The 14,989-nt window shown below is 39.6% G+C and overlaps 1 protein-coding gene across 8 annotated transcripts in view; it reads left to right on the forward strand.

Moving 5' to 3' along the window:
• LOC124140526 (innexin unc-9-like) overlaps positions 1–14,989 on the forward strand; it is a 211,003-nt gene that overhangs the window by 164,167 nt on the left and 31,847 nt on the right. The window contains exon 1 of one of the 8 annotated variants that reach the window (XM_046508146.2): positions 6,744–7,350. The exons of the other annotated variants lie outside the window; for them this stretch is intronic. Coding sequence (XP_046364102.1) covers positions 7,169–7,350 — 182 coding nt within the window. The 5' untranslated portion in view covers positions 6,744–7,168. Of the gene's footprint in view, positions 1–6,743; positions 7,351–14,989 lie in introns of those variants that run through there. 8 annotated transcript variants of the gene reach the window in all.

Below are 14,989 nucleotides of genomic sequence, written 5' to 3' on the forward strand. Positions count from 1 at the left end.
CATACGATGCTTACTGATTCCTTATTTCAAACACGGTTCTTGCCACAAGACAGAAATCGTCCAAAATATACATAAGCCCATTACATCTTCTCCTGCAGACAGATTGAAACGTACCGATATACTCCCAGCACAATCTTACACAAGCATTCCGTTCTGTGAGCTGCCATTACGTATAAACAAGTTCTCTCACAAGAAACCACGGGATCACTGCGAGTATCTCCAGCCGAATCTAACCACTACAGAGCGTGAGTCACGACCAATACGAGCAAGAGAAGCCCTTTCTCTGCGGCTGCAGGTGCACGCTGTATAATTAACGACAAATTAAAACTTATCTCTGGAAAAGTACCGTGCTAAGCTTCAAACCTTAAGGACTAAAATAGCAAAGCCATGATCATTTTCCTGCTCGTGGTGATAGTTTTGCGTTTTTATTGGTATGTTTTAGAACGGTGGTAAATGCTTTAAAAAAGATTAAATTTGTTAGACATGAAGATGTCGGCATACAACATGTTCTATTTCATCAATATGGACACTGTGGGATGCGTTAAAGCCCTTATATTTCTGTAACGTGTTTGGATGAACGCGCTTTGTTGATCATATTGCGTCATGGTAAAGGTTGAAATACTTTATAGAAATTGACGTAGACTTTTGCCATGACTTTTCATGACGTATCCCAGACAGTGTAAACTTATTAATGGTGCGGTAGGAAGTATATTTCGTTATTAATTAATATAATAGGACGACGATTTCGAGCCACGTTGTTAACTTGTACAAGAACCCTAGCAACTCGTGTAATATAGGTATATGGTCTGTGGTAACCAGTGGCTCTGGTGCATAGAGGCTAGGGCAATATTTGGACGTAGTGGCCTGTCACTACATTAATGGTGGCTGGTGAGATATATGAAGTCAGGATGATGGTTATGAAGAGGGTAGCCTAGACACATAAAATTTGCCACATTCACCATCGCACCCTCTCGACGTGAAGCCCAACATCAAACGAAGTAAACCGGTTTGTTAAGTACGACGTGACATAAGTGTGAGTTCCAATACCTTTCTGGACATTTTTCAATACCATTTCTAGCGGTTACCCTATTTTCCTTTGTCCTCACACTGGTTTTATTTTAATTCCTATGCTGACTGTTAGGCAACCGTTTCACATAGCGGACAACTTTGAGTTAACTGATTCTAAATAATCGCACTTCTAGAACATCGAACGGACTTACATGTACCTTCAAATTTGAGTGATTATTAACCATGCATCGCAAAAAGCTACACTCAGGTCCCTTGCGTTGGGTACTGATTACATGAAGGTTGCGGTTCTTACAATAGCAAATTACCGCAAGTACATGAAGGTTGCAGTTCTTACAATAGCACATTACCGCAATTACATGAAGGTTGCAGTTCTTACAATAGCAAATTACCGCAATTACATGAAGGTTGCAGTTCTTACAATAGCACATTACCGCAATTTCATGAAGGTTGCAGTTCTTACAGTAGCACATTACCGCATTGGATGTCCAAGGACATTCAACACTGGATTACTTTGTCCTAGGATACAATTCCCGGGGGACAAGACCAAGTGTATCCACTTTCCGTCTATCTATTTGTGGGAGCATGTAGGTCCCAGGGATGTAAGCACCACACTGCATTATGCAGCGTTACATCCTTTAACAGCCCCAGTAATTGCTTGGTTAGCATGGTTCGAGTTCAAGATGCGAGTCGAATGTGATGCTCGATGTTTTAGTACAATATCCGTGGGTTTCACAAAAGCGATCTGTGTCACTTTGGGCTTCCTGCTTACATTAAGTTGACGCCTTGTGACAAAACTGAAATGTACTTCAAGGCAAATATTATATCAACCCACTACGAACTCACTACTGTAGAATGCTGTGTGTAAGGGAAAGGGGATGTAGTCGTCTTATGCGCCGCAATTCGCTGTGCAGAGCTTGGGGTTTTGTTAGGTTTGTCATGGTCAGAAAGCGATTATCGTGTGTTCGAATCCGAGATTCGCCACGATTATGTTTCTAGGTATGTAACACCAAACCTATGCTGATGGGTTAAAGCGCTTCCCTATGATATGTGTGAAGTCCATTTGTATGTTTTGTCCATGTTCGTCATATTACTAGAACTGAGCTTAACATGGCGTCCAATTCTACCACTCACTCACTGTATTCTCATGATATAAAATAAAGCAGGTTTATTGTGCTCTTGCAAAGGATCAGCAAGGCCTTATTGACATCATTTAAGTATTGGCTTCACGCAACTGACCCATATAAGGCGTTCAGCCCAACGGAACGTGAACTACTTAATGGAGAGAGTTTCAATATATATTAGAAACAGTGATTAGCTTGTGTCTTTCCTACACACACAAACACAATATCTTACAATGATTGTAAGGTTAGAAGTAGCGGGACCAGCATATGAAATGGGTCCCAACATTTCCATATAATAAAACTAACACCATAAAAGGGTCGACGCACAACATCAATCAATTAGTCAAAATATATTCATGCAAATGGCGCCCTATTAAACAATAAGCAAATTCAACGTGGTAATATCTGACCCCGGTGGTTTGAAGTCGCGATGGTATCAGCTCTATATTATCCTCTGCAGTGATGGCCGAGAGTGGTCAGCGAAGTCCTGGCCGACATTCCGCCAAATTAACGCCGCCAGATTAACGCCAGACCCGAACGACGGAACTAATTTTATGGTCGGAGGAACATAACACAACGTAGATGTGAAAGGGCAGTCTATGAATTCGACTGCATACCGCTAATGCTTTCTGCTTGATGGTGATCTAAATAGCAGATAGGACAGTTCTAAGCCTGTCGCGGTCTTCAGATGGTTAAGATGGAGTATTGGTTAATCACCAGTGACTTGATGCCTTTATCCAGATTATGTGGCACGACATTAACTTATATCGTCTAGTTTGACCCTCTATCTGCATTCTCACAATCACCCTGGCCATTACATTACCCTTCTCGCGAACACCTGGTGTCATCCCTGTTTTTCAATGGTCCTTTCATATTATTTTGACAGCTGTTTTGACCTTTATTAGTTCAATCAAAGTGCATACTTAGTAAAACTACACATTTGTATGTTTATTATTTTTAATGTATGTTTTAAAATGTATTTCATTCACAATGGATTGCATTCGTATGTAGTGTGTGAGTGAGTGAGTTTAACGCCGTTATTAACAGTATTCCAGTTATATCACGGCGTGTCAGCTTAATGTTGGAGGAAAGCCTGAAGTGATGCAGGTCTCAGATGTGTTTACCACTTCGGTGAAACCCACGAGCACGGGTATGGTGCTGACAAACCTAGAAACATAATCAGGGCGAGCCGGGATTCGAAGCCACAATCATAGGTTTCTGGCGTGTCTAAGGGACGCAACTCTGCACAGCTAATCACGGCGCCTTAGACAACTGGGCCACCCGTACTCTCGTTTGTAGGAAAGACGCATTATATAGGAATAAACGTGTTAAGATGTCTAGTGATATATGTATATAGCATCGTGAACCATGAATATTTTATAGGTATGTATGTGCTATCCAATAGGGGCTCATAAATAGTACTTGCTATGAACTGTGTTAACATCGAAATCTTCATCATGATAACTGGGACATGGGTGGCCTACTCTCTAAGGCGCTATTATTCGCTGTGCAGAGTTGCCCCGAATGGTAGCTTTGAAATGAAATAACAAAAACAATCGCCAAGAAATCGGAAAATAAATGTTTTTTTCTCTTAATGAACGTATAACTACGTCAATACAGTTGCTATAATTGATATGATCTACGTCCACAGGCCTGCGTCCGCTGGGGTGATTCAAAATGCCAATCATTGCGCCAGGAAATCTTTAAGAAAAAAGATCAGACACGATAAAACGATTTCAGATTCATTGTTCTTCCATCAAATGGATGGGATCAGTGTTTTTGTCCTTCCTTCTTAAGAAAGTGATTCGTATTAATAACACAACGGACGTAAGGTGTCTGACAGTGATTTCGATTTGCTATATGGAGTTTAAAATACTTATTGGCACTCGCTGTTTTAAATATCGTGATGAGAAAATAATTCTTTTGTTATTGATGCAGCACAGGCACACAGACAAACTTACAGACCCTGTTTTTATAAGTGGAAAAAAATATACGTTAAAGGAACACTCAAGTTTCAAGTTTAAAATTTATGTTTAAGATTTAATGATAATTGACCTATACATTTCATATTGAACATATTCCGACCTCTTGTTTTTCGTTTTGTCGAGAATATTTGATAACGTTTAACATCATTGATTCCGGGTGAGAATAGGTCACAATTGCTTGTAGTTAAAACAGACTGAAATGTGACCTGGTTGAATGCCTGTCATCTTACCCCAACGAGTAGGAGGTAGATCATCTTTTCAACCAATGGTTTGCCTGGTCCTGACCTAATGTTTCCATGCTGTCGAGATTCAGCTGGAATACTATCGACAGAGGCGACAAAGCAAATCAATCGTTAAACCACGGGTAGATATTTTTACTTAGTCAGCACTTGTAAGCTTTTAAAAGAAACAGAAAATAGTGTTAACATGTTTTTGGGCCTTTATGTAACTCAACTCCAGATTGTATTCTCGTTGCTGTCTATCCATTGTTCATTCTGAACCGTTGATGCGTCGATGTGTAAGCTAACACCTGCAAATAGATTATGATTATTCTTTGTCAAGTTCAAGACCTAATGATCATTATTTACTGTTACGGCTGCCAGTTCAGCAGTTAGTTTACTGCAAGAAAACGCAGTCGCCGATTCGGCAGGAATAATTTCAAACGCCCACACAGAGGGATCAGAAACACATACAATTATTTATAGCTTGCATTACAATTGTCTGCCATTATGTCGAATTTGAAAGGACGGTTCGAGACAACCATCGGAACAACTCCGAACACTGAATACGGTGAACTTTCATTATCTCGAACTCCTTTAACTCGAGATATAGTTTAAGATGTAGCATCATGGTTCAGAAAGCATTCTTATCATCACTGTCTTACATCGGCGCTTCGTTTTGTGTCGAAGTATGGATAACTCGATATTCTCCCGGTGATCCCGATACTTCAAAAAACTTAGTTTCACTTAATGTAAATAAAGGGCTCTTATACATGTTAATCCTATCCCACCAACATAATGGGTACCCGGTATGATGTGAATGACAATATTTGTAAAGCTAAACAGTCGAGATGTTTACTTCCCAGGAAGTGCTTATGCAAATTGAATACACACTGATTCGTCGACAGAATACTAATATATTACGGTAAACTTTTAAAACAAACACGCATATAACGAACTGACAGATATAACGAACTTACTTTTAGTCCCGACCATTTGTTTTATGTATGCTGTATGTATGCTTATAACGAACTACGGTTATTACGAACTAAAATTAGTGGTCCCCTCGAGTTCGTTATAACCGTAGTCTACTGTATTTCATTTGATTTGGTCTGCCTGTTATGTCTAGTCTAGGCATGTGTAGGTGGATTATTATTTCATTTTTGTAATTATTGATAATTATTATAGATAATAATGTTCCATAGAGTTATTCCTGACTAAGACAAAACGTTAGCTTTACGAGCGAGACAAGGATCAAGTGTACTCGTATCTTTATGATGCTTAAAGTATTTGCACTAATTAACAATAATTTCCTTGTCGAGTTCATAAGGCATCGGCACAATTCTCTGACGTTACCAAGGCCACCTTGGTATCTTTTGCCATCAATCAAACAATGCTGATTCAAAGTAACACCGCTGACGACGGCACTGTGGCGATGGTGATATTTTAGTTAATACTGAGTGCAAAGAGGTTTGGGTTAAAGGGTTAATATTTGCGTTGAAATAACCTCATTAACTCCAAACGGGTTTTTGCATGAATCATCGCGGAGAGTAATGGCGAAAAAAATCCAACCCCCCAGAGAATGAATCTTTTTAATTTGAGCTTAAATTTGAAAGCCCGTGCTGATGCAAGACCAGGGTTCACTAATATCATGCAACAAGGAGACAGCGAGACATTGCTACTTTCTGCTGAATGTGATTGCATATCTATTCCGTGATGTATATTATCAAATATACATTATGTTGTATGATTTCTTCTTGCTTTATGGAGCTTTTGAACTCAGATAGAAATTCGACAAAAGCTAACTGATTCTATGTCCATCCTGTTTGCGTGATTCCAATTTTCGGTCTTACAACAATGGTACATATAGATGTGGTGTCAATGCACTTTGTGTGAATGCTTATTCGTAATAATTATTGTGTGGTGTGATAGCTGTGCAAATGACATCAAACAGGTGTCTGACACCTATCAATTCCCCATTGACACATGGACGACACCACACCACGATTCATATCATTTAAGAGATCGACATGACAGGAAAATGTTCTTTGCATTATGCAACCTAAGACAGGAATAACCCGTTCAGGAAAGCATGGCACGGCCACACTTGCATTGCTCCTGCACCGAGCCGACAGACTGTCTCTGGTGACAAAATATCGACCTCGGGCTTCAATCACTGTCTGTCCTATCACGTGCTGTGTGCGAGTCTCGAGCTAAATGCCTGCACGTGCGTCCATCTTTCTGACTGTCACGAGGTTGTGAAAGCCGAACCGAAATGTTAACCCTTTCTCTGACTCTGATGATACATTCAATAAACACCTCCTCCTCTCTCCCTCCCTTAACTCTGTGGCTTGAGGCCTGCCCGTGTTACTCTCTCCCCATCTCTCTCACTCCCTCCCTGTAGCCGTGTCTGTGGATAGTACTTGCACTAGAAGCAGCATCCTGGTTTCCATACAGCGCCACTATGGGAATCTGCATGATGGGGATATACGGAGAGGCTACCGTTGCTTCAGGTGGAAAGAGGGTTCCTTAAGATGACTATGAGACAGGGGAGCGACAAACAATACGGTGACTACGCTGGGAGTGAGAATGGAACTTGAATCGGCCGACCTCGATCCGTGGACCAGCGGTTAGGCTTTCAGCCACTGTATTTTTACTCTGCAGTGTTCACTCGCTCTATCTGTGCTTTGGTCCAAGTAGTTATTTTAGAACCGTGGTTGAGTCGGGTGTGAGGCTTGGGACGGATGCCCAGTAGGAGGGCGGGCGGGCGCTCGACCCACCTCGACCATACTAAGGTTGTCACAACGGAGCCACCATGCCGTCCATGGTCAGATTTTTTGGCGAAATAGCAGCATCATCGGCAACTGGAGCAGCGCCATCGTCAAGGGCTAGTCTACGGAGAGGGTCTGAGATTGGTGAACGTTTGGAGCATACAATTCATTTGACGTCACACTCGTCAACGCCGTCGGCACATGACAGTGGAGGGGGTCCCTCGCCGTGAGTACCGAGTCTTGTCACCTTAAAGGCCTGTCCCTATTGGCTGGCTGAAACGCCCGCGCTTTTATTCCCGATACCGTCCGTCGGTCACTGGTGTCAACTACGGTCATCTCATATACACTATGTCAAACCTATTTACACCATTCTCTAAAATAGCTTCCATTTACCTGTATGTTATTAATGGTACTGTCAGATATGCTGTGAGGTGTTGCTTTTTTATCAAAATAACAAGAAAACACTGGTTTGGTGCATACCAGGTGTTTTGCTTCATTTTTAAACGGAAACATGGCCATTGGTCCCTCTTCAGCCTCATCTAAACCATGCAGGCATCCTTGTTACCACCATCGTTATAATAATGCAGGCTGTCATTATTTACAACAATATCACAGGTATGTTTGGATGTGTGCAATGACCACGTGACCGATCCCCTGGACGAGATAAACATAGACCGGGCAAGTTTTCACTTGAAGATAATTTGGGGTTTGGTGTCGCTGTGTAGCGATTTTTCTTAAATCTGGTTCCAATTGGCCAGTTGTAGAGGAAAAGATCAATTCATGAGAGATGAAAGCCACAGGATGGAGATTTGTAATGCATGTGTTGCACGAGAGGAAGAGAAAGAGTTTTTCGTTTGATTTGTATGTTTCTGATGAGCAGGAACTACTTTCAATAATGGCTGCTTATCTTGAAAGGGCTCCATACTTAACGTCAGCTTCGCTGAACAGCAAAACGGTCAGTTCCCGTCCGATAACGCCAATGCCAACGGTCAAGCCATAGTTTACCTCAGCAGTCAGAATCTTCATCTGCTCCCTGATTGTTTCGAGCAGGTGGGTCAGTTGTTGAGACTGGCGAAATTCTCCACGGTGCAAAATCACATTTCTAAGTCGCATCCCATCTCAATTTCTAGCTCTTGGGTATTTGTATAACAGTCGTGAAGAATTCCAAATTGAGATGTAGCCTTAAGCCCCGCCCTTATCGATTCCCCGATAATACTTTGACAGAATGGATACCATGTTATGTTTTCATCGTAAATTGTCAAGACATTGCATCATGCTATAAACCAGATTTTGATAATGATATCAAAGGAATCTTTAAACAGAATTTGTTCTGAAGAGGAACGTAAAAGTAAGATGCCCACTTTTACATCCTTTGAAATGAAAATGATTTCGATGATGTTATGTTTGATAACAAGCATAGATGTATGAACTATGTCGGAAAAAGGGAATACCATAGAGTATGTTAAATACATATTTAGGAAGGTTCACTTTCATGTCTCGGTTTAACTCAAAATTGGTTTTAAACGAGAATTATATTACATCGAATTCAGGAGTCCGAAAGCCCCGATAATGCTGGAAAACAACATCAGGGTCACGAGCTGCCCACGGCGCGATGGAATCCCGGGCATAAAAATGTTCTAAATCATCACACACTTCACCATTAGGCATCTGGGCCACTCCCGGAGTCGAACGATCAAAGAAGCTTGGCATATAATGCTGTACATTCGTACGTTTGTACTGAGAAGCACTCCACTCTCGACAAAGCTATTATGATTTGTAAAAGTAGTAACCTCCACAGCAACCTTTGAATTAATTATCTTTAAACACCAATGGTCTGTTTCATAATCAGGCTTCAGAAGGTAGTTTATTGCCGGGCGTGGTCGAGAATATTTTACTATTCTGAAACATGAAATACATCGCTATGTGTTGTTGATGACAAAGAAGCTCGTTGTCCATATGGTACCTTTTGTTATGTATTTATATGATTTAAAAATGTTAAGGTTCATAACTTGATGATCAGATTGGTGTTGTTATTGTAGATGGTTCATACCTTGATGATCAGATTGGTGTTGTTATTGTAGATGGTTCAACCATTCTTGTAAGCCCAAGTCAGGTTCTGATATCTCCGGTTATACCATGATGTTATTTATCATCACATTTTGGCTCTTACAGGTTTTGGCATTTTTTCTGGGAGATTTTTGCAAACCCGGAAGTCTGTCAATCCACGAAGCATGAATGGATGGTTTTATTCTGTTGACATTCAGCACGTGTGGGACATGTGTAGCGAGTTGAGTAAAGGGGTCGCCTACTCCCTACAGCGTGCGTGTGTGTGTGAAGTTATCTACTGCAGGGTGCCGACACCTGCGGTTGTAAACAAGGAGCATGCATTCGGACATAAACATTGGATAATTAACCTTCTTTCCTCTCAAGTAGTGACGGACGTCAAGGAAAAGACTTCGACATTATTTTTATCGTAAACTTAGTTCTCGAAATGTTTCATCAGAAGAAACAAGCTGCATAATTTGCTTTTTACGTCATAAGTTGAAATAGAATCTACTTTTAATCTAAGATGATGAATATAACACGTTTCTGTATTGTAACGTATATTTAGCCTCATTTCGACAGAGAAAATATATGGGGAAATATCTTATGTTATGCGTTCTACACAGCCTGAGGATAGTCTGTAGTTAGACACTGCATTGAGAAAACATAAAATATAATAGTATCAAAATGACATTACCTAACCGCCAATGAGTTCTATTTTATGATGGCTCCTCTTGATCCAAACATGTTTGAAAGGCAACATTTCGTCCATTTTGCCAAGTATAATGATGGAACGAGCAGATTGCCTACACCTGTAAGTGATGAATAATTGAAAGTGTAAATATTCTAGAAACAGCTCTGCAGTATGTATTTTCTCGGAGGGACCAGTCGTATAAAGCAACGCAAGTCGCTGTGCAGAGTTGCATCCCTTGGACGTACCAGAAACTTATGATCGTGGGTTCGAATCCTGATTATGATGTTTGTCAGCATCATACCCTTGCTCGTATGTTTCAACAAAGTGGTAAACGTTTAAGATCTAATCACTTCACGGGCTTTCCTCCCACAATAAGCTGACACGCAATGATATGACTGGAATACTGTTGAAAGCGGCGTTAAACCAAACTCACTCACCCAGTTCTGGTTGTAAACTGCCAATGTAGCATTCATTTAATCTTCTGCAGGTTTTAATTTGCAGATATACTGTTGACAGACAGTGATATTAGCATCATGTTAGCATCCCTGTTTGACTCGAGGATAATGTATGTTGTCTCTCGTTATGATTTATGACCCTGTGACGACAAAGACAACATCTTGATTATACTAACTGGCAGGGAGACAGGTCAAGGGCCATTTTGATTGATTGCAATGCAAACCAAGTATGATCAGCTGTCGAAAGCTTGAAGATATTTGCAAGTATCTGGCGTTTGTCTTTAGTTGTACGGCCGTTTTCGACGCACTGCTATGGATTTAAATGCATATTAATAAACCTGTGACTGATTTGGAAATGAGTGTTGTGGTGAACCTTGTCACTTCGGTGCAAATACTCTGCGAAGTCGGATATAGATGGTACCTTGATTCCCTGGAACGGCCAACATTTGCTGGAGTCCTCCGTCAGACTTCTGTCGGTCCACCGACAGTTATTGTCGGTCTTCTGAAAGTATTTGTACATAATTTCAAGCTAATGTTTTACCGATGTACGTATATGTTTCGACAAACGTATTCAGCTTATACAACTTTACAATATATCTCAACTATACCGGAAACATGTCTTGTCCTCAAATTGATCTGGCAGATATTAAATGTACTGAACGATTCTTAAAAAGAATTACCTCCCTTGATAGAGACGTGATCGCTGTGAGGTCAAATCCTTGGGCATGGATACATAAATTTGCTGGTGTCCCGTCTTTTGTGTCTTCTTGTGTCTGGATGTCGCCTTTAATGTTGATAATTGTCGATTTTCCAATATCATACATACTGCTGTCTAACAGTTATGAGGAATCAAAATTTTGGAAAAAGGAACAAAATGTTCAACAGGAAGCAAATGTTATCTTCCAACCTCATTTCAATAATATCATTTTGGATCAATTTTACCCAGTCCTTCTTACGAACGTTCGTATGAATGCTAAATGAAATACTCCTTCAAAAGCTTGATTCAAAAGGATTTTAATGCCCATGAGGGCTCTTTACAAACTAAATCATTTCCCTGGCACTAAATGTTAAACAATAATATCATCGTATAAGAATTTGAATTCTTACGCCAAGCACAAGCCACGTTCTTATTTCCAAATTTTCAATCTGACTTGCAAATGTATCACCATCGCACGTTTTGATAAATGGAGGTCAAAGAATATCGATTTGTTGCAAGTCTGAAACATTTTTTAACAAAAATCAATTTCAGAGAGCGACAGAAGATGACGCTGTTAATGATGGCACATTCCCCACTCAGCTATTGGGTTAATGACAACATCCTCCCTCTTCCTACCACACCACCTTAATCTAAGGGGAGTTAAGCTGATCATAACTCACTCTGTTTACTCTTTGAAGTAAATTATTTTAAAATTTAATGGCATTTAAGAGAGTTCGCACAAAGACTCCTCGACCATGCTTCATGTTTAAAAGTATAATCATAATGCAGACAAACTTCATCGAACCAAATGTTCATAAAACATCCATCTTTCACTTTGTTGTAATAAAGATGCTTGCAAAATAGTGAATCTATGATATTTAAAAGCTTAAAATTGAGTTTAAATGTTTAGGCTTCAACCACTTGTTCAATTTTTTATTTTACGTAAATTGGATCTGCCAGAGATTGATTATCATGTATTGTCTCCAGGACTGATGCTGCAAAGCATGATCACATTGACTTGTTTTTGCTAGTCATACTGTAGTGTTTTTTATATGAGCTTTCTCTCGTTGCGTAAGAACAGAATATAGTCCTTATACATATAGATTTAAAAAACAGAGCATTATTGTCGGTTAGGGCGGCGTTGTTTCATAAACGTTAATTGGTCTAAAGGAAGCAGTTCGTGTTACATCTGGTTGCTATGACAACAGATTACAATGTAACTTTGGTCTTACAATGGATTATATCTCATGAGGATATATTTGATTTGATTATTGCGCTTTTCATATGTTAGGGACGTACCGTAGTTTAGGTAACTAATATCGATCTGTACTGTTATGTTTACGTGTCATGTCTTGAGAAGGTGAAGGAATATAAGGTGTCAAGAAACTGATTATTAAATTAGAATGTTTTGTGTTTCACTTGATGTTAAGATGAATTTGTGTTTACTATTTCGTAATGAAGTTTGGATGAGGCTCACATGAGAAACAAAATTTCACTGTCAGATTCTAAAAATGTATACCTTTTTGTCGTTTTGCCAGCATTAGATTAAATCCCCACTTAGGTATATAATATTAGAGACATATCAACTTGGAATCTTTTGTCATTTGTATTTGTTTGGCATTTCAAACTGACTGTTCCTTTCTCCTTGGAGAAGCAAATAATCAGGTTGTTATGATCTGATGAGACACATGCGACAAGAAACCCGATATATCCTGATTCAGATGTATTGTAAACTTTGAATACCGGTGTGAACGGTTCCTTATGAAAAGGATGTGCCATGTCTCAGAAATATAGGGCTATTGGGCCCATATGGTTCAGAAATGGAGATTCACAATGCTCTGAATGGGGCCCCTGGCAATCTGAAGCGCTGCAGTTTGATAATGTGGATCTCTTTAAGCAATGACTGATTGGTTGTCCTTTGTGGCGGGTTCTATTCATCACCAAAAGCCCAATTCACAGTGCTCCGCAACTTATATGATGAGAGGTGGAACACAATGGAGCACGTTTCTGACCCGTGGTCTACGAGTTGTGTTCAGTAGCTGCCAGGATGTGCTGGTAGTAGGTTCAAATCTGATCATGGTTCTTGGTTTGGTGGGCAAGGCAGAATTACCTCCCTTAACTGTGGCAGAATCCGAGGAATGTGTGATTGAATTTTGAATTAATTTTATAGCGAATTTGCCTGTCACCACCCTACCTGTGTGTCATTACTCTGTTCAGCAATCCATTCATATAAGTTTCACAGGTAGTTTGCCCTTTACCCCTAATGAAATCTGTTTCGTAGGATAATCGAGACTGGTTATTCTCTGGCGTTGTTTTTCAATATTAGATTTTGTTGAGTGGACCAAAGTGATAAACGTCTCCGATCAGCTTCCCTTTCCTCCCACATAAAGCTAACACGCCCTGCTATAACTGAAACATGGTTCAAGTGGCATATAGCCACTAATTTAGGAACGTCATCCTCCATGGATGGACATTCGTCTTTTTGAATATGAATGAAATCAAATGGAATAGTTGGGACAACTTTAGTTTCTTGTGACATGCGAATTTGAGATAACGAACAGACTATATTTAAAAAATAAACAATAAAAAAATCTCTTACAAACAGCGGCTCTCAGGCTACCATCTACTCTATGCTTCTGAAAGTGCTTAAGGAGATGACGTCCTTTAAAGTAATTATTTAACCCTCCATATACACAGCATAAGCGTTTACAACGGACATGTTTAAAAATGGTCGGGTACCTTAAAGTAGCCACGTTCTTTATCCTGCATTCGTTATAATTACTCGAATAAATAAAACTCTAGATCTCATGGGCAGCTTTAGTGAAAGATCCCCATGTAAGCATGTGTCAGATGAATTACGCTTTCATCTCTTGTGTAACGTGTTTGCCAGAAATGTGTGGTTTTCATCAGGGGGTCCCAGTGTTGGCATATGCTATTGTTATTAAATTTTGATATGTTCTCAGACATTTTGCGAGACATATTGTGACGAATTTAATTAATTATCCTTATGAATTATCTTTCTGCATATATGTGAGAAAATAATTGTTGTAGCTATTCAAAATTATTCTAAGAAGGTAACAAATATAATCTTTTAAACTTAATATATTTAATTACTACTGTATTGAAAGTTGAAGAAATAATACTATTTCATTTTTACTCACCATTGTAACTCTTCTCACAGCTGCAAAACTGCTGATGCGGCGTTAAGTAATTAATATCAACTCATTCACATCTTTCTTAACCGTGTGGGGCGAGGGGGTAGCCTAGTGGTTGAAGCGTTCGCTCGTCACGCTGAAGATCCGGGTTCTATTCCCCACATGGGTACAATGGGTACCATTTCTGGTGTCCCCCGCTGTGATATGACTGGAATATTGCTTAAAGCGGTGAAAAACCACATTCATTCACTCACTCACTCTTAACCGTGTATTTTATGATCCTTCGTATACATATTAAGTATTATAGTGACACGGAAAGTCTTTTCGTATAACTAACCATAACGTATAAAAGTAAAACTTCTGTCGAAAAATCATCTCGTGAATGTGTCATGACTTTAGTTCTCTGCATTTACTAATACTCAGTACGTTAATGTTGAGAATATCACTTGAAGATCGTTTTGCCGTCCTCCTAAACACACACACACTTCCTGAATGCTATTAGAAGTTCTATAGAAAAGAACGGATTTTTTTTCCGAGCTTTAACCATGCTTTTATTCACGAAGAATTCCCAGAAATGTTTATCTAAATTGTTACATACTGTTCAGATCATTGCGTCAGAATCTTTAAACTTATTTAGTGAGGAAAGTCATCTCAAAAAGATGTCAGCTTATCTATAAGTAAGACTTGAGGCGATGGAGATTCGTATCTTGTATAGTCATTTAATTGTAATTTATATTGCCTTTTCAAAGGCAATTGATGACAGCGCTCCATGACCGTATGTCCAACGTGTGCTCAAATATTGTATGCTTCCATCACAAAGT

The sequence above is a fragment of the Haliotis rufescens genome, unplaced genomic scaffold, assembly GCF_023055435.1.
Source record: "Haliotis rufescens isolate VD_foot unplaced genomic scaffold, xgHalRufe1.0.p SCAF_4, whole genome shotgun sequence".
NCBI classification, from domain to species: domain Eukaryota; kingdom Metazoa; phylum Mollusca; class Gastropoda; order Lepetellida; family Haliotidae; genus Haliotis; species Haliotis rufescens.